This window comes from Gorilla gorilla, chromosome 15 (assembly GCF_029281585.2).
Source record: "Gorilla gorilla gorilla isolate KB3781 chromosome 15, NHGRI_mGorGor1-v2.1_pri, whole genome shotgun sequence".
NCBI lineage: Eukaryota > Metazoa > Chordata > Mammalia > Primates > Hominidae > Gorilla > Gorilla gorilla.
The window spans coordinates 21652447-21673112 of NC_073239.2; the positions used below are offsets into that span (position 1 = coordinate 21652447).

The 20666-nt window shown below is 38.7% G+C and overlaps 1 protein-coding gene across 3 annotated transcripts in view; it reads right to left on the reverse strand.

Moving 5' to 3' along the window:
- The window catches only part of LOC101127474 (signal recognition particle subunit SRP54), a 98501-nt gene that overhangs the window by 71927 nt on the left and 5908 nt on the right, over positions 1-20666 (reverse strand). For 2 of the 3 annotated variants that reach the window (XM_055361303.2, XM_019009939.3), the window contains exons 2-7: positions 12687-12797; positions 9797-9888; positions 8426-8510; positions 2054-2158; positions 758-824; positions 620-677 (exon numbers count right to left, since the gene is read on the reverse strand). In XM_055361303.2, coding sequence (XP_055217278.1) covers positions 620-677; positions 758-824; positions 2054-2158; positions 8426-8510; positions 9797-9888; positions 12687-12764 — 485 coding nt within the window. In that variant the 5' untranslated portion in view covers positions 12765-12797. Of the gene's footprint in view, positions 1-619; positions 678-757; positions 825-2053; positions 2159-8425; positions 8511-9796; positions 9889-12686; positions 12798-16016; positions 16211-20666 lie in introns of those variants that run through there. The other variant, XM_019009940.3, reaches the window with a different exon arrangement.

Below are 20666 nucleotides of genomic sequence, written 5' to 3' on the forward strand. Positions count from 1 at the left end.
CAAATAAAGACACATAATGTTACAAAAAAAGTTTTTCCCCTAAATTAAGAACCACCACCAAAAACTCAGACAGAAATACACCTAGTAAGAATATGTGTGTGGCTGCATACAGTGGCTCAAGCCTGTAATCCCAGCCCTTTGGGAGGCTGAGGTGGGAGGATCATTTGAGCCCAGGAGCTTGGGACCAGCCTGGGCAACAAAGGATATTTTATAAGACAGGGTCTTTACAAAAAGTTTTTAAAAAAATTAGCAGGGTATGGTCAGGCGTGGTGGCTCATGCCTGTAATTCCAGCACTTTGGGAGGCTGAGGCAGGTGGATCACCTGAGGTCAGGAGTTCGAGACCAGCCTGGCCAACGTGGTAAAACCCTGTCTCTACTAAAAATACAAAAATTTAGACGGGCATGGTGGTGGGCACCTGTAATCCCAGTTACTCAGGAAGCTGAGACAGGAGAATCACTTGAACCCAGGAGGTGGTGGTTGCAGTGAGCCAAGATCGCACCATTGCACCCCAGCCTGGGTGACAGAGGGAGACTCCGTCTCAAAAAAAAAAAAAAAAAAAAAAAAAGCTGACAGACAAGAAGAGGCATATAAGTGTTAAAATAAAAAACAGTAACCTACCTTCCATAAAATGGAATTCTTGCTTTGGTAGCATTCTGTTTTAGTTGGTCAAAAGCCCCTAGAAGATAAAGAGTTCATGAATCCTCAAACTTGAAAATAAAAATTATATAAAACAATTTTCAAATTTCAAGACATTACCTGCTCTGAATGTGTCTGCACATATTAAACAGGTCTTCCAACCTTTCCTCTGGTAATAATATGCTAGCTGGGTGAGAAAAGATTTAAAAATATAATATCATAAAATATAACAAATTATACATATAATTTCTTCTGTTTTTCCTTATTATTTACCTAAGGAGTAAAATAAAACTGCTTATAATTCTCTTGAAAATATTATTAAAGATTTTTGAATGTGGCAAATTTCCTACAAAGTTTTATATTCTAATTGTCATGCAGTAGCATTCAAATATAAAATGATCAAGTAGCAAATGATCATAGCAAAAAATGTTAACTACTATTAATGTTAATTAAAAACAAACAACAACAAAACGATCTAAAAATCATCCTTTTCTCTTTTTCCCTCTCAAAACTGTAACATATGTGAAGCTTGTGGAAAAATCTTGTAGTATTGTTGAGACACCCAATTTGGGAGAAAGGAGTGGTAAACTGAATTAAAAATTAGCATAAAGTGGTCAAGGCTACAGTAAGCTATGTTTGCGTGCTACTGCACTCAAGCTTGGGCAACAAAGTAAGACTCTGTCTAAAAAAATATGGCATAAGGATATACAAAATGAAGATCTATAGTATGCTGGGTGGGAACCTGAAAAAGGAGTCCTGAGCCATAGAGGATAAAGTAAACTCCATGTTCTCTTCTCCAAAAATCATACACTCACTTCCTGAAAGGATAGGAATGGTCTTTTTTTTAATAAAAGAAATAGCATAGTTACAGATGTCTACCTTCTTACAAAAAAGAAATCATAAGAAACTATGAGGATCTCTCCTCTTATCCTACAAAAAACTATTTAAAAACATACATCAAGTAACACAAAATTATAAAGCAACAATATTATAAAGCCTGGCTTTATAAGATATTTTAATATATTATTAATATATTTTAATATATCACAAATATATTTTAATATAAATATATTTTATTTTAGTATATTTTTTATTAAAATATATTTATATAAAATATATTTTATTAAAATATTTTTTATTTTAATAAAATATATTTATACAAATATATTTTATTAAAATATATTTATATAAATATATTTTATTAAAATATATTTATACAAATACATTCTATGTAAATATATTTTATACAAAATAACATTATTTATAATATATAAATGCATTCTAATTAATTATAATTAATAAAATATATATTTCAATATTATAAAGCCAGGCTTTATATTTTTATATTAAATACAAAACTTGATTTATACAAACCTATCTTCCATATGACTTCTTTTTAAATTAAGTTCAATTTACCTTTGAACATGTTGTTGTTTTACCACTCCCTTGCAATCCAACAAACATAATCACATTTTGTTTTCCTTTAGTGGGTGTCCATGCCTTAACTCCAGGGTCTACAAGCTAAATACCAAAAATAAATTAAAAATAAAATCAGGTTAACATACATTTAAATTCAAAACCCCTTCCCCACAACTTTTTTTTCCTTTTTTGAGACAGGGTCACACTCTTGTTACCCAGGCTGGAGTGCAGTGGCATAATCAGAGCTCACTGCAGCCTCAATCTCCTGGGCTCAAATGATGCTCCCACTTCAGCCTCCCAAGTAACTGGGACTATAGGCACACGCCACCACACCTAGTTAACTAAAAAAATTTTTTTTTGTAGAGGCAGGGTCTTGCCATGTTGCGCAGGCTGGTCTCCAACTTCTGGGTTCAAGAAATCCTTCTGTCTCAGCCTCAAAGTGCTGGGATTTCAGGCTTGAGCCACTGTGCTGCCACAACTTTTAAATTATATAAATAAGGACATTTTCATGTAAAAGCTACCATAAGCTATTATAATACAATTATTCCCCTTTGTATAGACAGAGTAAAATTTAAGAACATAAATTTAAGAAGTCATAATCAAGTCTATACTCCAAACCAATTCAGAGGTAAAGATCTCACAGCGTTTTTTAGAACAAGCTGGAGTATAAAATGTGAAACCAAATTTAAGCCACAGGAGGAATCTACATCAGCACTACAGAAATGTAATACAAAAATGTATATGAAGGCTACACATGAATTTTAAAATTTCCAGTACTGACATTTAAAAAGTAAAAACAGGTGATACTAATTTTAGTATCTACCCCAATACATCTAAAAATTATCATTTTCATATGTAATCTATATAAAAAATTAATGAGATATTTTACATTTCTTTTCCCATACCAAGTCTGAAAACCTGGTGTGTATTTTATATGTAAAACACATCTCAGTTTGGACTAGCCACATTACAAATGCTCAATAACCACATGTGGCTAGTGGATGCCATACTCGAGAGTGCTAATGTCCATATTCAATTTGACAAATATTTACTTAACAAAATTACAGATTATATGTGAAAGATTTTCCAGGTCAAACTGTAAATTCTCCAATGCCAAATATTTACTGTAAAGTTACTACATTTAGAGGGCTAGTAAAAAATAATAATCAACTTTAAAATCAGTCAGTGGAAAACTGAAGTTCATATAGGGACCGTCTCCAAATTAAAAAAGCATGGGACATTTAGGGCCGGGCGCGGTGGCTCATGCCTGTAATGCCAGCGCTTTGGGAGGCAGAGGCAGGTGGATCACAAGGTCAGGAGATTGAGACCATCCTGGCTAACACGGTGAAACCCCATCTCTGCTAAAAATACAAAAAATTAGCCGGGCATGGTGGCAGGCGCCTGTAGTCCCAGCTACTCTGGAGGCTGAGGCAGGAGAATGGCATGAACCCGGGTGGCGGAGCTTGCAGTGAGCCGAGATCGCGCCACCGCACTCCAGCCTGGGTGACAGAGTGAGACTCCGTCTCAAAAACAAAAACAAAAACAAAAAAAAGCATGGGACATTTAAAAAATAATTCACTTGGGGGTGAGTTGTTTGGAGCTTGAAATGTATGATAAAATAATAAATCCATAATAGTTAATGTCCTAGATCAGGGGTTGGTAAACTATGTGCAAATAAAGTTTCAATGGAGGCTGGGTGTGGTGGCTCATGCCTATAATCCTGGCCCTTTCAGGTGGGACAAAGGAGGATGATTCATTGAGACCAGGAGTTTGAGACCAGCTTGGGCAGCATAGCAAGATCTTGTCTCTACTAATTTAAAGAATTGGCCAGGTGTGGTGGCATGCACCTGTGGTCCCAGCTAATCAAGGAGGCTGAGGCAGTAAGACTGCTTGAGCCCAGGAGTTTGAGACTGCAATGAGCTATCATCAGGCCACTGTACTCCGGCCTGGGCAACAGGCTGTAAAGTTATTACATTTCTAGTTATTACATTGAAAAAAATTTCAATCTAATACAGTCATGCCCATTCATTTACCACTTTTTTTGTTTTTTTGAGACAGGGTCTTACTCTGTCACCCAGGCTAGAGTGCACTGGTACAATCAATCATGGCTTACTGCAGTCTTGAACTCTTGGACTCAAGCGATCCTACCATCTCAGCCTCCTCAGTAGCTGGAACTACAGGCATATGCCATGATGTCTGGCTAACTTTAGTATTTGTTTGTAGAGATGGAGTATTGCTATGTTGCCCAGACTGGTTTTGAACTCTTGGTCTCAAGTAATCCTCCAGCCTTGGCCTCCTGAAGTGCTGAGATTACAGGTATAAGCCACTGTGCCTGACCCATTTACTGCTTTTGTGCCACAACAGCAGAGCTGAGTAGTTGCAATAGAAATCACGTAGTCCACAAAGTCTAAACCTTTGAGAGAAAGTCTGCCAAGCCATCCATAAAAATTACATCATCTATATTATACTTGAATTTCAAGGAAAGCCATGAGGTAGAGAAGAGAGGAAAATACATTTTCTTATACCTTTCCTAGGCATCAACCTACCCTTAGGTAAACTTTTGAAATAGGCAAAATCTGTCTTAAACATAAATCCACTTCCCTTCCTCATAGATCCTTTCAGTACACTGATGCTGCTCCACATTCATCTCCATTTTCTACATGTCATGGCAAAATCTCCCAGCTCTCTATGGACCCATTATTTGGAACATATATGTTTTACTAAATAATTTTATAAATTTGTCTTCTCTTCCTCCCACCATCAAGAACAGCAGTTTTCAACTTCTTGGTCTCAGGGCTTCTTTATAATCATGGTAGTTTGTAAAGGTTAGCTGCAATGTAGAATCTGAAACCATATAAACTTTTATACTCTTGTTACATTAAAATCTGTGATTCCATCTTGCATTTTAAATGAATCTTATACTGGTAAATGATCTTGTAACATCACGCACTAGCTATTCACAAAACATTGGTTCACTGAGTTAGGCAGATCTCTCGTCATTGACATATTTCACTATACATAATCAAAAAACTTTATTCATTTATATCAATACTGACCCTCATCAGAAAACTAAGTAGTGGGATACTGTCAAACTCATGATAGAGACAGATGATAGATACAAGTCCTTTTTATTTTTATTTTAGATGGAGTCTCGCTCTTGTGGCCTAGGCTGGGTGCAATGGTGTGATCTCAGCTCACTGCAACCTCTGCCTCCCAGGTTCAAGCCATTCTCCTGCCTCAGCCTCCCAAGTAGCTGGGATTACAGGCATGTGCCACTAGACATGGCTAATTTTTTTTTTTTTTATTTAGTAGAGACGGAGTTTCACCATGTTGGTCAGGCTGGTCTCAAACTCCTGACCTCAGGTGATCCACCTGCCTCAGCCTGCCAAAGTACTGGGATTACAGGCATGCGCCACCATGCCTGGAAGCTTTATTTATTTATTTTTTTTTTTGAGACAGGTCTCGCTCTGTCACCCAGGCTGGAGTGCAGTGGCGTGATCTCGGCTCACTGCAACCTCCACCTCCCAGATTCAAGCGATTCTCCCACCTTACCTTCCCGAGTAACTCGGCTTACAGGTGTAAGCCATCGTTCCCAGCTAATTTTTGTATTTTTTGCAATGATGGGGTTTCACCATGTTGCTCAGGCTGGTCTCAAACTCCTGGGCTCAAAGAGTAGTAGTCCCAGCTACTAGGAGGCTCAGGTGTAGGGATCACCTGAGCCCAGGGAGGATGAGGCTGCAGCAAGCCATGATCACACCACTGCACTCCAGCCTGGGCAACAGAGTAAGACCCTGTCTCAAAAAAAAAAAACCGAAAAAAACAAAAAACAAACAAACAAAAAACATGGTGGTGCATGCCTGTAGTCCTAGCTTCTCTGGAAGCTGAGGAGAGAAGATCGCTTGAGCCCAGGAATTTGAGGCCGCAGTGAGCTCTGATCACGCCACTGCACTCTAGTTTGAATGACAGGGACTCTGTCTTCAAAAATAAATAAATAAATGAAGAGTCCAGAAACTACTAGTATCGTCTGGTGCCACTGCCTTGATTCATACCAGGGAGTTTTACCTACCATTGTTTTCAGTGCAAATGTCAACATAGTACAAAAGTCAAATAATGTCTTAGTATTATGAAAATAATTTTGACCTTGCTTTGTACACCATTGCTCTAGACCATAAGCATCTGAGTATAAGGACCAGTCTTATTTATTTCTGCTATCAGCAGCATTTGGCATACTTCCTGAAATAAAGTAGGTACTCAATAAATGCTTCTTAATAAAGCACTTGATGCTCCAGAATTGCCTACAGTTACGAGCCCCTAACAATAAAAATTTCTGGCCAGGCACAGTGGCTGACATGTGCAATCCTAACACTTTGGGAGGCCAAGGCAGGTGGATCACTTGAGGTCAGGAGATCAAGACCAGCTAGGGCAACATGGCAAAATCTTGTCTCTACAAAAAATGCAAAAACTAGCTGGGCGTGGTGGCATGTACCTGTAGCCCCAGCTACTTGGGGGGCACTGAGGCAGGAGGATTGTTTGAGCCCAGGAGGTTGAGGCTACAGTGAGCCATGATTGCACCACTACACTCCAGCCTGGGTAACAGAGTCAGACTGTCTCTTAAAAAAAAAAAAAAAAAAAAGAGGCCAGGCACAGTGACTCATGGTTGTAGTCCCAGCACTTTGGGAGGCTAAGGCAGGCAGATCACTAGGTCAAGAGATAGAGACCATCCTGGCCAACATGGTGAAACCCCATCTCAAGTAAAAATACAAAAAAAAATTAGCTTGGCGTGGTGGCACACACCTGTAATCCCAGCTACTTGGGAGGCTGAGGCAGGAGAATTGCTTGAACCTGGCAGGCAGAGGTTGCAGTGAGCAGAGATCATGCCATTGCACTTCAGCCTGAGTGACAGAGGGAGACTCCAAAAAAAAAAAAAGAAAGAAAATATTCAAACAATGTGGGGGAAAAATGATTGTAGAACTAGTGGGCATCTAATGCTCTAAAAAAATTTTTTTGTTTGTTTTTTTTTTAAAGACAGGGTCTCACCCTCTCCCCCAGTCGGGAGTGCAGTGGCACAATCACGGCTCACTGCACCCCCGAACTCCTGGGCTCAAGCAATACTCCTGCCTCACCCTCCGGAGTAGCTGGAACTACAGACGTACACCACCATGCCCGGCTAATTTTTGTATTTTTAGCAGAGATGGGGTTACAGCATGTTGGCCAGGCTGGTCTCGAACGCCTGACCTCAGGTGGTTACCCGTCTCAGCCTCCCACAGTGCTGGGATTACAGATGTGAGCCACTGCGCCTGGCCTGCACCAGCTATTTTTATCAATTTTTTCTTTTTTTTATAGAGACTGGTTCTCACTATGTTGCCCTGGTTGGTCTCAAACTCCTGGCCTCAAGCAATCCTCCCACCTCCGCCTCCCAAAGCACTGTGATTACAGGCATGAGCCACCATGCCTGGACTAAAATAATTTTTTTAACAGCTCCTTTCTTTTTTTTTCTACAACTGGGCCAATATATATTTTTTAAGCTCTAAGATTTTCACCATAATTTGCATGATCAGCAATAAGGTGAGGCACGGCAACCGGCTATATTTACTATTTGAAAATAAAACTTTCACTAATTCAAAATTGCTCATAATCTAGGCAAGAATTGGGATACCTGGTCTTTGCAAAGGGAATTCCTTACACAACGAACAGTGTAGAAAAGAATACTTGCTATATGTGACTTTGCCATACAAAAGCAGGACCATCACTAGGCAAAACATGATAGTGAAAGAGGAAAAACTTAAGCCCTTCCATCAACAAATCTGTAGAGAAATTTCACTCATCGCATCTTGGCTTTGGCATTTTTTGCAGGAACAGTACTAGCCTTCATATCTGCACTCAGAATTATGTATATTCAGTAAAGTCTACAATAAAAATAGGTCCTGGCCAGGTGGTTCACACCTGGCAGTGGTTCACACCTATAATCCCAGCACTTTGGGAGGCCGAAGCGGGCGGATCACCTGAGGTCAGGAGTTCACGACCAGCCTGACCCACATAGAGAAACCCCGTCTCTACTAAAAATACAGAATTAGCCGGGCATGGTGGTGCACGCCTGTAATCCCAGCTACTCGGGAGGCTGAGGCAGGAGAATTGCTTGAACCCGGGAGGCGGAGGTTGCACTCCAGCCTGGGCAACAAGAGCGAAACTCCTTCTCAAAAAAAAAAAAAAAAAAGGTCCCTAAGAAAACTCAATAATCCTTTCATTAATATTTTAATACAGATGATTATTCCATAAAAAACATATTTAAAAATTCTGAAATATTTGTAGTGTTAACGCATTTTTATCCACTGAGTATAGAATCACAGCACAATCTTCATATACTTTTACCTTCACAAGTTCTTTAAATACAGCATGCTGAATCATTTTTCTTTTGTTAAGACCAGATGCCATCTCTTCAAGATCAATAGCAGACCTTTATGATGGTGGTTGGTGATTGGGGTGGGGAGGAGAAAATCAGTTAAGAAACTCTAAGAAAAAGAAGCTTCTGCTCCAAAGAATGTACAACATTCAGTCATTCGTATTAATAGTCTTCCAATTAACATGCATGTAATTACTACAGATTCGTAAGTCTATATCATAAAGAGTTTTCCCATGAAGTATTAGATGCAAGACTTTGGTTTTCAAGGATTACACTTCAAAGTATAAATATAAATTTGTCCTAATATTACCACAAAGAACTAGTTTTATTTACTTTTCTTGCAGCTTATATATTTTATATATCTTTACAACAGAAATCAGGACTACTTTCTCTATTTCTTTTCTTTCTTTCTTTTTTCTTTTTTTTTTTTGAGACAGTCTCACTATCAGCCAGGATGGAGTGCAGTGGCATGATCTCGGCTCACTGCAACCTCTGTCTCCCAGGATCAAGCAATTCTCCTGCCTTAGCCTCCTGAGTAGCTGGGATTACAGGTGTGTGCCACCATGCCCGGCTAATTTTTTGTATTTTTAGTAGAAACAGGGTTTCACCATGTTGGCCAGGCTGGTCTCGATCTCCTGACCTCGTGATCCACCCACCTCGGCCTCCCAAAGTGCTGGGATTACAGGCGTGAGCTACCGCGCCCGGCTACTTCCTCTATGTCTAAATGCTTAAATGCTGGTAGTCCCACAACTAATCTGAGTCTAACAATACAAGGAGAGATGTCTAAAGCATGGTAAGAGATAAGATTCAAGCAGTTAACTGAGCTACCTGTATTGCTCTGTGTGTCCTACCAAGTCAGTGCCTCTCCCAATGAATATGATAACTGAGACCAAACACATTAATTCTTCATTCAAATATGAAACAGAGAAACCAAAAGGAGAACAAAAGAGAATACAGTCCTCCAATAATGAAGGTTGATTAAGATCATCTTAAGCCTAAAAAGAATAAAATGGCAGTACTTTTCTATGAAGAACCTGAATTGTTAAAAGAATATATTAAAATACTATACAGTATTTAATCAAATCCATCCAAATAAAAGACTAGTAAAATAGAAAAAAAATATGTAATTAAATGAAAATCACATGTAGTTTATTCTTTGAACCATCATTATGGAAACGTACTACACATGCTCTCGCCCAACATATGAGCTCCAACACAGCACTTTTCCAGTGGTGCAGAGCAGAAATGATTCCTGATACAGCAAGCACTTCTAGTTAGCACCTCTTTCCAGTAAACTAAACTTAACTGTGCCTGTGTTTTACCTGACTGATTTAACTTACTTAACATTTTCTCTTAGTTGCTTCACTAGTTTAATATTAACATCTGCTTCCAACAAAGCGGTACAGACTTCTTTTAGCATAGCATTCAATACCTGAAAATAAAGAAATAAATGAAATTTAAAGCACCCAATGTTTCATTTCAGTTCCATAAAAACAACTGTTGATCACTTACATAACCACAGCTTAATAATACCACACTACTGGGTTTTTCAGTTAGTTCTTGGAGAGATAATTTTATTAAATGTTTAGTCATTTTGTCAAAATAAGAGACCCCATTTAGTTTTACACCCAAGTATTAATTACCACAATTTTATTCCTATATAAAAGTAATTATAGGCCGGGCATGGTGGCTCACGCCTGTAATCCCAACACTTTGGGAGGCCGAGGTGGGCAGACCACTTCAGGTCAGGAGTTCAAGAACAGCCTGGCCAACATGGCGAAACCTCATCTCTACTAAAAATACAAAAATTAGCTGGGCATGGTGGCACGTGCCTGTGATCCCAGCTACTCAGGAGGCTGAGGCAGGAAAATCACTTGAACTCGTAACTGTACTCTCAGCTACTCAGGAGGCTGAGGCAGAAGAATCACTTGAACTTGGGAGGCAGAGGCTGCAGTGAGCCAAGATAGTGCCACTGCACTCCAGCCTGGGCGACAGAGTGAGACTTTGTCTCAAAAAAAAAAAAAAAAACAAAAACACACACACACAGACAAAGTAATAATAAAGACAATATTCAAGCCAAAAAAAAGTTACTACAAATAGATGTTGCCTTTGATGTTTTCTACGTTATTGAAGAGCTCCTGTCACTATTATGTAGTGGTATATAGTTACAATATTTGCTTTTCTTTTTTTTTTTTTGGAACAGAGTTTCAGAGTTTCGCTCTTGTTGCCCAGGCTGGAGTGCAATGGCGTGATCTCAGCTCACTGCAACCTCCGCCTCCCAGATTCAAGAGATTCTCCTGTCTCAGCCTCCCTAGTAGCTGGGATTACAGGCGCCTGCCACCACGCCCAGCTAATTTTTTGTATTGTTAGTAGAGATGGAGTTTCACTATGTTGGCCAGGCTGGTCTCAAACTCCTGACCTCAGGTGATCCGCCCGCCTCAGCCTCCCAGAGTGCTGGGATTACAGGTGTGAGCCACCACACCCGACTTAATATTGCTTTTCTTAAAAACTGGACAATTATGGAAGTAAATGTGACAGAAGAAAGTTACCCAGTCTTGTCATTTTTACTTAGAGCAGCAGAATACAGTTGGAAAGGAGGCTACTCTCCATTTATAACTTATTATCATCATATGTTTGTTGAATTGCAAGGCACTGTAGTTAAAAGGTCATAAAATTAAAAGTCTTAAGAAAAGATGAGGCTTTAGCCACTCATGTATATAAAGTGCTCACACACTAGAATGTAAACTCTATGAGGGTAGGAATTTTAGTCTATTTTGTTCACCGCTGTATCTCTGGTGCCAGCAAAAATGTCTGCAAAAACATAGGCCCTCAAATATTTCTTGAATGTACTCTCTCCTCCAACTCACTTCATATGCCCTACAGAGAGAGGCTTACCAGTTTTCTCTATCCCTCATTAAACGGGTCTGATAAAATTCGAACTGATCTTTCACTAGAGGGCTTTCTCCTTGTTAATTAGCTAGCAGCACAGTAGCAGGAACAGAGAAGCTGCCAATTTAAGCAACAGCTGTTACTCTACCTCCCACCAAGAACTCCTCCCCTGGTTTCCTTTCCTTTCTACTATAAACACAAAGAACATAAGGGCTACACAACAGGGAAAACTGTTTGGAAAGTTGTTTTATATATTTGGAATTATAAGACCAAACAATCATTTAAGTTATGATTTATTTTTTAATAAGCAGTATTAGAAAAAGCCCTGTATGAGGAACTAGGAAAAAAAGGTTCTAATCCTGGTTCTTCCAAATAAATAATCACATGAAACTGACTTTGGTTCTGTTAAATAAGAGGCTGAACTAAATGATCTCTAAGACGGTCTCAAAATTATTTAATTCCGTTAGCTTAGTATTGAGATCAAATTCCATGTAAGAATTCTACGTAAGTTTTCTAACTTCCAGGTTAGAAAGTTTATTTGATACTTAAAACCATTTTCTATGGTAAATGCTATTTTTCCTATTTTATACACTAAGGAATCTAAGGTTTAGTTGCCCAAATTTACATCGTACAGCTGCTAAATAGCTACAGTGGGACTAACCAATGTCTTCTAACACCAAATTCAGTACTTTTCCATTGTTGACATAAAACATAAAGTATACTTGTGAACCACAGTCATCTTTTTCAATTAATAAACCACTAAGATACAATCTGTGGGGGACAAATGGAACAAAGAAATATCTTAAAATAATATAGCCGGGAAGAAAAGTATTTTAATATCATCTAAGGAGTGGCTTACAAAATCTCCAAAAAACTGAAGATTTCAAAGAAAATGAATCAAAACAGACAAGATGGAAATGCTAGCCTTTTATAAAAATGCTAAATAAAAGTCACAAAGAAAAGGACAGATAAGCGCAGGCCTAGCCAAGAAGAAAGAAGTAGGGTAATGAAATTTTAGGTCTATATCAATAAAGAAAACAAAAGTACAGTTCCAGATTTAAGCCACTTTCAAAAGATAAAATATGTTATTTTTACATGTAAGTTAAGGTCAGTTTTTTTTGGATTTTTTTTGGAAAATTCTTTATAGAAAGTTGAAGTAAATTTGAAGTTGTAGTTAATTTCTCAATAAAACACTACTTACTGTATCCACTTTTAGGCTTTTATCTACAAGTATTAAGTCTACATCAAAATACATATAAATACAGGGATTATGAATAAGCCATCTTCCCAATGCTAGTGATAATATAAAATCATATATATTTCATACAGTATTTTACATACCTCTTCATTGATAATGGTGGCATTGCTCAACGAGCGTAATGCTGATGTTATTTTTCTTCCAAGGTCTGCTAGAACCATCTTGACAGCTTTAAGATGTACTTAGGAAGAACTCTACAGCAGAAAAAAAATTAAGTGAGAATAATCAATTTCACTTCCCATGACTGAAGAGTTCTAAAGAGTATTTAAGTTCAAATTACTCTAGTGTTTAGATACTGTAAGATCACCTTCCATAGCCTCAACCTGTGCTTAAATACAGTCATGTCATAAAGATAAAACTGCTACTTGGTTATGATGCCTTATATTCGAATACTTAATTGGAATCTTGTATATGAATCAGCAAATTTAACATGTCAAATAACATACTTTGAGGAAATAATGACATAATCTCACATTAAATATGTTCTTTTTTTGGCACAATACTTATGAATAACTGAATTATGTATCATGCACATTTTTAAATTAAAAGAGGAGAAAAAGGTGAAATCTCCAGGAATACTGCCTAATTTCCCACATTAAAGGACTCTGCAAACTATTTTGATTCTTGCTCCTAAGCAAAAAAATAAAAAATAAAAAAGGTTTTAATAACTTTTCTAGTACAAAAAAAGCAACTGTTCAGCTATCAGCTATATTGAAGCGCTATACTAAGTGATTCCACATACATTATTTCATTTTATTCTTCTAACCACAAAGGAAAGAGGTATATTATTTTACTCCTTTTTTTTTTTTTTTTTTTTGAGACAGCGTCTCACTCTGTCACCCAAGCTGGAGTGCAGTGGTGTGATCACAGCTGACTGCAGCCTCAACTTCCTGGGCGCAGGAAATCCTCCTGCCTTAGCCCCCCAAGTAGCTGGGACCACAGGTGCATGCCACCATGCCTAGCTAATTTTTATTATCTGTAGAGACGGGGTCTCACTATGTTATGTTGCCAAGGCTGGTTCTCTTCCCATTTTAAACCTGTTTCTTATTCCAGGAAAACTCTAAAATAAGATAATGATTTAAGTTATCATTTATTATTAATAAGAATTATTAGAAAAAGCCCTTGATGAGGAACCGAAAATAAAATTCTGATCCTGGTTCTTCCAAAAAATAGTCACATGCAACAGACTTTCTGTTTCAGTTAACTAAGAGTCAAAAACCCTTTCCAGCTCTAAAATCTTACTGTTTTATAAAAGTATTACATATTAGATGTACTTACTACTTGTAAGGATGCAAGGGCTTACGGATGATAAACAAGCAAATATGATTTGTAGTCCCTGCCCTCAAGATGCTTACCTACTAGCTGTTAAGACAAGGCACACAAATGAACACTAAAATAAACACTAAGAGAGAATTCCTCCTGTCTGACTGCTAACAGGGACATCAGCTTTTCTTGCCTTCAAACTGAAACACTGGTTCTTTGTGGGTCTCAAGCCTTTGGATTAAAACTACATCAATGGCTCTCTGAGTTCTCAGGCCTTCAGATTCAGACTGGATCTACACCATGGGCTCTCCTGGGTCTCCAGCTTGCCAACTCATCCTACAGATCTTGAGACTTAAGTCTCCATAACGGCCTGAGCCAATTCCTTATAATAAATACATATCTTTATATCCATTTCTCCCTCTCTCTCCCCCCCCCCCCCCCCCACACACACATACACACACACACACCCCTTATTGATTCTGCTTCTCTGGAACAAGAAAAAAAAAATAGGAAAAAAAAGGCCAGGTACAGTGGCTCATGTCTGTAATCCCAGCACTTTGGGAGGCCAAGGAAGGAGGATCACTTGGGCTCAGGAGTTGGAAACCAGCCTGGGCAACATAGCAGGCAGGACCTCAACTCTTAAAAAAAAAAAAAAAAAGTAGCCAGGCATGGCGGCATGTGCCTGTAGTCCCAGCTACTCGGGAGGCTGAGGGGAGGATTGCTTGAGCCAAGGAGGTCATGATCACACCACTGCACTCCATCCAGCCTGGGTGACAGAGTGAGACTCTGTCTCCACAAAAAAAGAAAACAGAAAAGGAAGAATTTTAGACTAAGGCAGAGAGTATAGGCTTTATTGGAAAGATTGAGTATGAATTTGGTCCTGAAATAAGAGTAGAATTTGAGTAAGTGGAGAAGACAAAAGGGAATTTGAGGAAGATGAAATAGCATAAGCAGAAATGGAGAGAGAGGTAAGTCTGGGACATACTTATGCCTTATATATGCACTGTACTTATGGACCACTGAGCATTATTTAGGGGACAGGAAACAAAACATTCTGCTCAGGACAGAGGTGTATACAGTTAGAAGGAAACAGAGATCTCAAAGGGCTCTAAAAACACGGTCTGGGGAATATCAATTTTCCAATATGAACAATATTAGCAGAAAAGGTAATTCTTCAAAACAACTGTTTTGGTAACCCTTCCAAACTAATGTAGTCTAATTTAGTCAACCAAGATTATCCAGACTAGATCCCTTCTACAGAACACACAGGAGATTAAAAATAAGAGAAACAGCACCAGGCGTGGTGGCTCACGCCTGTAATCCCAACACTTTGGGAGGCCGAGGTGGGTGGATCATCTGAGGTCAGGAGTTCGAGACCAGCCTGGCCAACATGGCAAAGCCCTATCTCTACTAAAAATACAAAAAAAAAATTAGCTGGGCATGGTGGCAGGCACCTTTAATTCCAGCTACTCAGGAGGCTGAGGCAGGAGAATCGCTTGAAGATGGGAGGCAGAGGTTACAGTGAGCTGAGATCGCGCCATTGCACTCAGCCTGGGCAACAAGAGCCAAAGTCCGTATTAAAAAAAATAAATTTTGGGCCAGGTGCGGTGGCTCATGCCTGTAATCCCAGCACTTTGGGAGGCCGAGGCAGGCGGATCACCTGAGGTTGGGAGTTCGAGACCACCCTGACCAAAATGGAGAAACCCCGTCTCTACTAAAAATACAAAATTAGCCGGGTATGGTGGCACATGCCTGTAATGCCAGCTACTTGGGAGGCTGAGACAGGTGAATCGCTTGAACCCGGGAGGCGGAGATTGCGGTGAGCTGGAGATCATGCCATTGCACTCCAGCCTGGGCAACAAGAGTGAAACTCCATCTCAATAAATAAATAAATAAATTAATTAATTTTAAGACAAACAGGAAGATGAAATAGCTGACTCATTCACCATAGAGAAAGTAAAGCGGTGAGAGGAATCAAAAAAAGGCAGGAAGGGAAAATGCATTTGAGGACCTATCACTGGCAAACAGATATCCCAGGCTGAGCTATAAATTAAACACTACACTTTCACTCAAGTACAATTTGGTAATTTAGAACTAAAAAAAAACTTACTACCAATACTTGATGAAATTGAAAAAAAAAAATTGCTTACCATAAGATTTTTTTACAATTACATTGTTACTTAAGCTGAGAGCCAACCACCTCGTGGAAAAGATCCAGGACTTTTTATTTCTTATGCCATACCCATTATACAAAATAATTATTGATCCTTAAATTAATATTCTTCATTTAAGAAATAAGATTCAGATGTTTCAGTTTATATCCTTCACCATGGTGGTAATGGGAGTGATAGAATCCTATTTATGACACCACAATTAACTTTTTTAGAGGTCATGTCATAAACAGATCATCTTTCATTTTAAAAAGCTATACTAAGCCAGGCATGGTGGCTTATGCCTATAATCCCAGCACTCTGGGAGGCCAAGGCAGGCAGATTGCTTGAGGTTGGGAGTTCAAGACCAGTCTAGCCAACATGGTGAAACCCTCATCTCTACAAAATATACAAAACTTGGCCGGGTATGGTGGTGCACTCTGGTAGTCCCAGCTACTCAGGAGTCTGAGGCAGGAGAATCACTTGAACCCAGGAGGTGGAGGTTGCAATGAGCCGAGATCACATCACTGTACTCCAGCCTGGGAGACAGAGTGAGACTCCATCTCCAAATAAATAAATAAATAAATAAATAAATAAATAAATAAGCCATACTAGTTAACTTTTTGGGGGGCAAACTTAGGAAGTGTCTTTATTTTAATTTTTTTAATTAATTTATTTTAGATTCAGAGGGTACATGTGTATGTTTGTTACATTGGTATACTGTGTAATGGTGGGGACTGGACTTATACACACATGACCCAAATATTGAACCTTGAACCCAAGAGGTACTTTTTCAATCCTCAGTCTCCTCCCAAACTCTCCCATTTTGGAATGGTCTGTGTCTACTACTTTCATCTTTATGTCCATGTGTATCTATGTTTAGCTCTCACTTATAAGTGAGAACATCAGATACTTGATTTTCTGTTTCCGAATTAGTTCTCTTAGGATTATGGCCTCCTGCTCCATCCATGTTGCTGCAAAGGACATGATTTCATTCTTTTTATGGCTGCCTAGTAAATTCTTAAATATAATTCTAACTTTCCATGTTAACTGGTTGTTTTAAATTTAAAAATTTTAAAAACTTCTGTGAGGTTTTCCAATATACTTTTCCTTCTGCAAGTAGTTACTGGCAGTGTGTATTTTAAAACATTTTTGCCTTAAATTAAAAAAAATATATATTTTATTATATAATACATGAATACATATAGTTTTAATATATAAAATAACAAAATCTGTCCAGGCCCAGTGGCTCACGCCTGTAATCCCAGCACTTTGGGAGGCCAAGGCGGGTGGATCACCTGAAGTCAGGAGTTCAAGGCCAGCCTGGCCAACATGGCGAAACCCCATCTCTACTAAAAACACAAAAATTAGCCAGGCTTGGTGGCAGATGCCTGTAATCCCAGCTACTCGGGAGGCTGAGGCAGGAGAATCGCTTGAACCAGGAGGTGGAGGTTGCAGTGAGCCGAGATGGTGCCACTGCACTCCAGCCTGGATGACAAGAGCAAAACTCCGTCTTAAAACACAAAACACAAAAACAATAAAATAAAATCCTGCATTTCAGTAGAGAAGTAAGAACATCTAATAATACCTTTAACTTACAGTGTTTCCTCTACAATGTCCAAGGATGATGTGTTCCTGAAAACTCCGTGTTAGAATTTTGCTTAAAATCTCAATGACTTCCATTGCACACAGATGTAAAGTCCTCAGAATGGACTGTAAGGCCCCCTCCACCCCCCACCCCCAACACACACACATGACTGATTTTAATCATACTGACCTCCTTGCTATTGCTGCTACACATTTCCACCTCAGTGTCTCGGTACTAGCCAGCATGCTCTTCCTCTGCTTGACAACATAACTCCCTCCCTCATTTCCTTCAGATTTGTCCAGATGCCATTTCTCAATGAGGTCTTCCCTAATCACTTATTTAAAACTGCAACCCTCTTCCCTTTATTTTTTCCTATTGTTCTATTATCAACTGACATATGGCTTATTTATATTATTTGTCATCTATAATCTCACTACTGAAATGTAAGCTGTGGCCAGGTGTGGTGGCTCATGCCTGTAATCCCAGCACTTTGGGAGGCCGAGGTGAGTGGATTGCCTGAGGTCAGGAATTCGAGACCAGCCTGGCCAACATGGTGAAACCCCATCTCTACTGAAAATACAAAAATTAGCCAGGCGTGGTGGCAGATGCCTGTAATCCCACGTACTCAGAAGGCTGAGGCATGAGAATCGCTTGAACCCAGGAGGTGGAGGTTACAGTGAGCCCAGATCGTGCCACCGCACTCCAGCCTGGGTGAAAGAGCAAAACTCCATCTCAACAACAAAAACAACAACAAAAAAAAAAAAAAAAAAAGAAAAGAAATGTAACCTGCACGAGGGCAGGGATTTTTGCCTCTTTTGCTTTCTCCTGTGAGCTCACTGCTTTATCCATCCTCAGCCTTATACAGTAAATCCTTAATAAAAATGAACATTATGAATGAATGAAATGATGTATTTAAGTCCTTAGGGAAAAAGCGAGACCAGAGAACTAAAGTCATGAAAGGCACTGCAAATATCTTTAAAAGCCACTAAAATAAATCAATGAAGATAATATGATGACTCAAAAGAAAAACAATAACTTGGGTAATTTATACTGTACATTAAATATATTTATTTGTCATTACTTATAATTCTTCTTCAGAATTTCCCTGCCATGCATTTCCAACAAGATACTTAAAAATTAACCTCACCTTGTTCTAATATGTACACTAAAGTGAAAAATACCTTTTGTATGTTAATAGCTAAGCCTAAATCTCAGGTTGGAGTAATCTACAATTCAAGTACACTCTCAAGATTCTCTTCCCTAACTAAAACGATTTATAGAAATAAATCCGTATATGCTAGAATTTCACAAAAGAAGAATCTCTACTTAAATGGGGCTTTTAGAAAGGTAAGAGATTACCACACAGTACTTTCCTACAGTTGAACATCTATTATCTCATTTCACTCTTACAACGATTTTATGATATAAGTAGGATAGGGAATAGAACAGCCGTTCCCTGCCAAAAAAAAAGCAAAATGACTTCCCATAGTCCTTTGGCTAGAGTATGAACGAAGCTTTAAATTATAGGGTTGAATACACCTGCTGGAAACTGCAAGGACAAATTTTGCTACTATGCTATAATAGAAGAAATCACATTTTAATCATATTTAAAGATGTATATTCCTCTTTGTGGAGGAGTAATTGCAACGTTCAGAAAGAAATGATAACTATCACTGCAATCAGACCAGTACATACAAGGACTGATCCTGGCTCGAGTCACAGGGTCTTCTAACTGGGGTCTGACTAGGATTTGGATAGTAAGCAATAGAAACAGGCTGAAGTTTGGGGTGCCCTAAGTAAGGCAAGCACAGGGCCAAGTATCACACTTACTTGCTGCAGTGTGAAGTACTGGAAAGAGCATAGATTTTGGAGTCTGACAGACTTAGATTCAAATCCTAGCTCTGTTACATACTGGCTGTGTTACTTTGGGCAAGTTACTTAATCTCTCTGAGCCTCACTTTCCTCACTTGCAAAATGAAGATAATACCATTTCCAAGGTAGTTACCCTGAAGGGCTGTTGTGAGGATTAAATGAGACAATACATATAAAGCTGTCTTCAAAAACCTAGCATATTAACTATTAACTTCCTTTCTTTTTTTAATGATACCAACTATCTCTCTCTGTATTATATGGATGTAAGTAAGCTGGAAATTTTCTGAACAATCTTACAGAAGTGTCTGTCCCATCATCCAGGAACCACTCCTGGAATCTTTAAAATTTAGTGGCAATTACAACTGCCAGATTATTATTCAACAGAAGCTGCAGTGTCCAAAAACCCACCTTTCTCTACATAAACAATTATAAATATTCCTGCCAGATTTGCCTGATCTGAGATTATATAAACAGAGTCTAATGATTAGCTATGTCAAATCCTATTACAACATAATCCCTACAAAAAAGTTCTTTTTTTTTTTTTGAGACAGAGTTTTGCTCTTGTTGCCCAGGCTGGAGTGCAATGGGGCAATCTCAGCTCACTGCAACCTCCCGAGCAGCTAGGATTACAGGTGCCCACCATCACGCCCAGGTAATTTTTTGTATTTTTAGTAGAGACAGGGTTTCACCACGTTGGTCAGGCTGGTCTTGAACTCCTGACCTCAGGTGATCCACCCACCGTGGCCTCCCAAAGTGCTCGGATTATAGACAGGCATGAGCCACTGCACCTGGCCAAAAGTCCTTTCTTCTAAGTCCTTGTCAATGACTTTTTCAATCAATATTAGCCTCAAAAACTAAATATACTTAGAAAAATTACTTCTACATAGTACAGTCAGCCTTCTGTATCTGGGGCTTCACAACCATGGATTCAACCAACTACAAATCAAAACATTCAGAAAAAAAATTGTGTCTTTAGTGAACATGTACAGACTTTTCTTGTCATTATTCCCTAAACAATACAGTATAACAAGTATTTTCTTAAGTATATAAATATGGTATAACAACTATTTACATTTTGTATTAGGTATTGATGTAGAGATGCTTTAAAGTATATGGAAGGATGTGCATAGGTCATATACAAATACTACACCATTTTACATCAGGGACTTGAGCATCCTCTGATTTTGGTC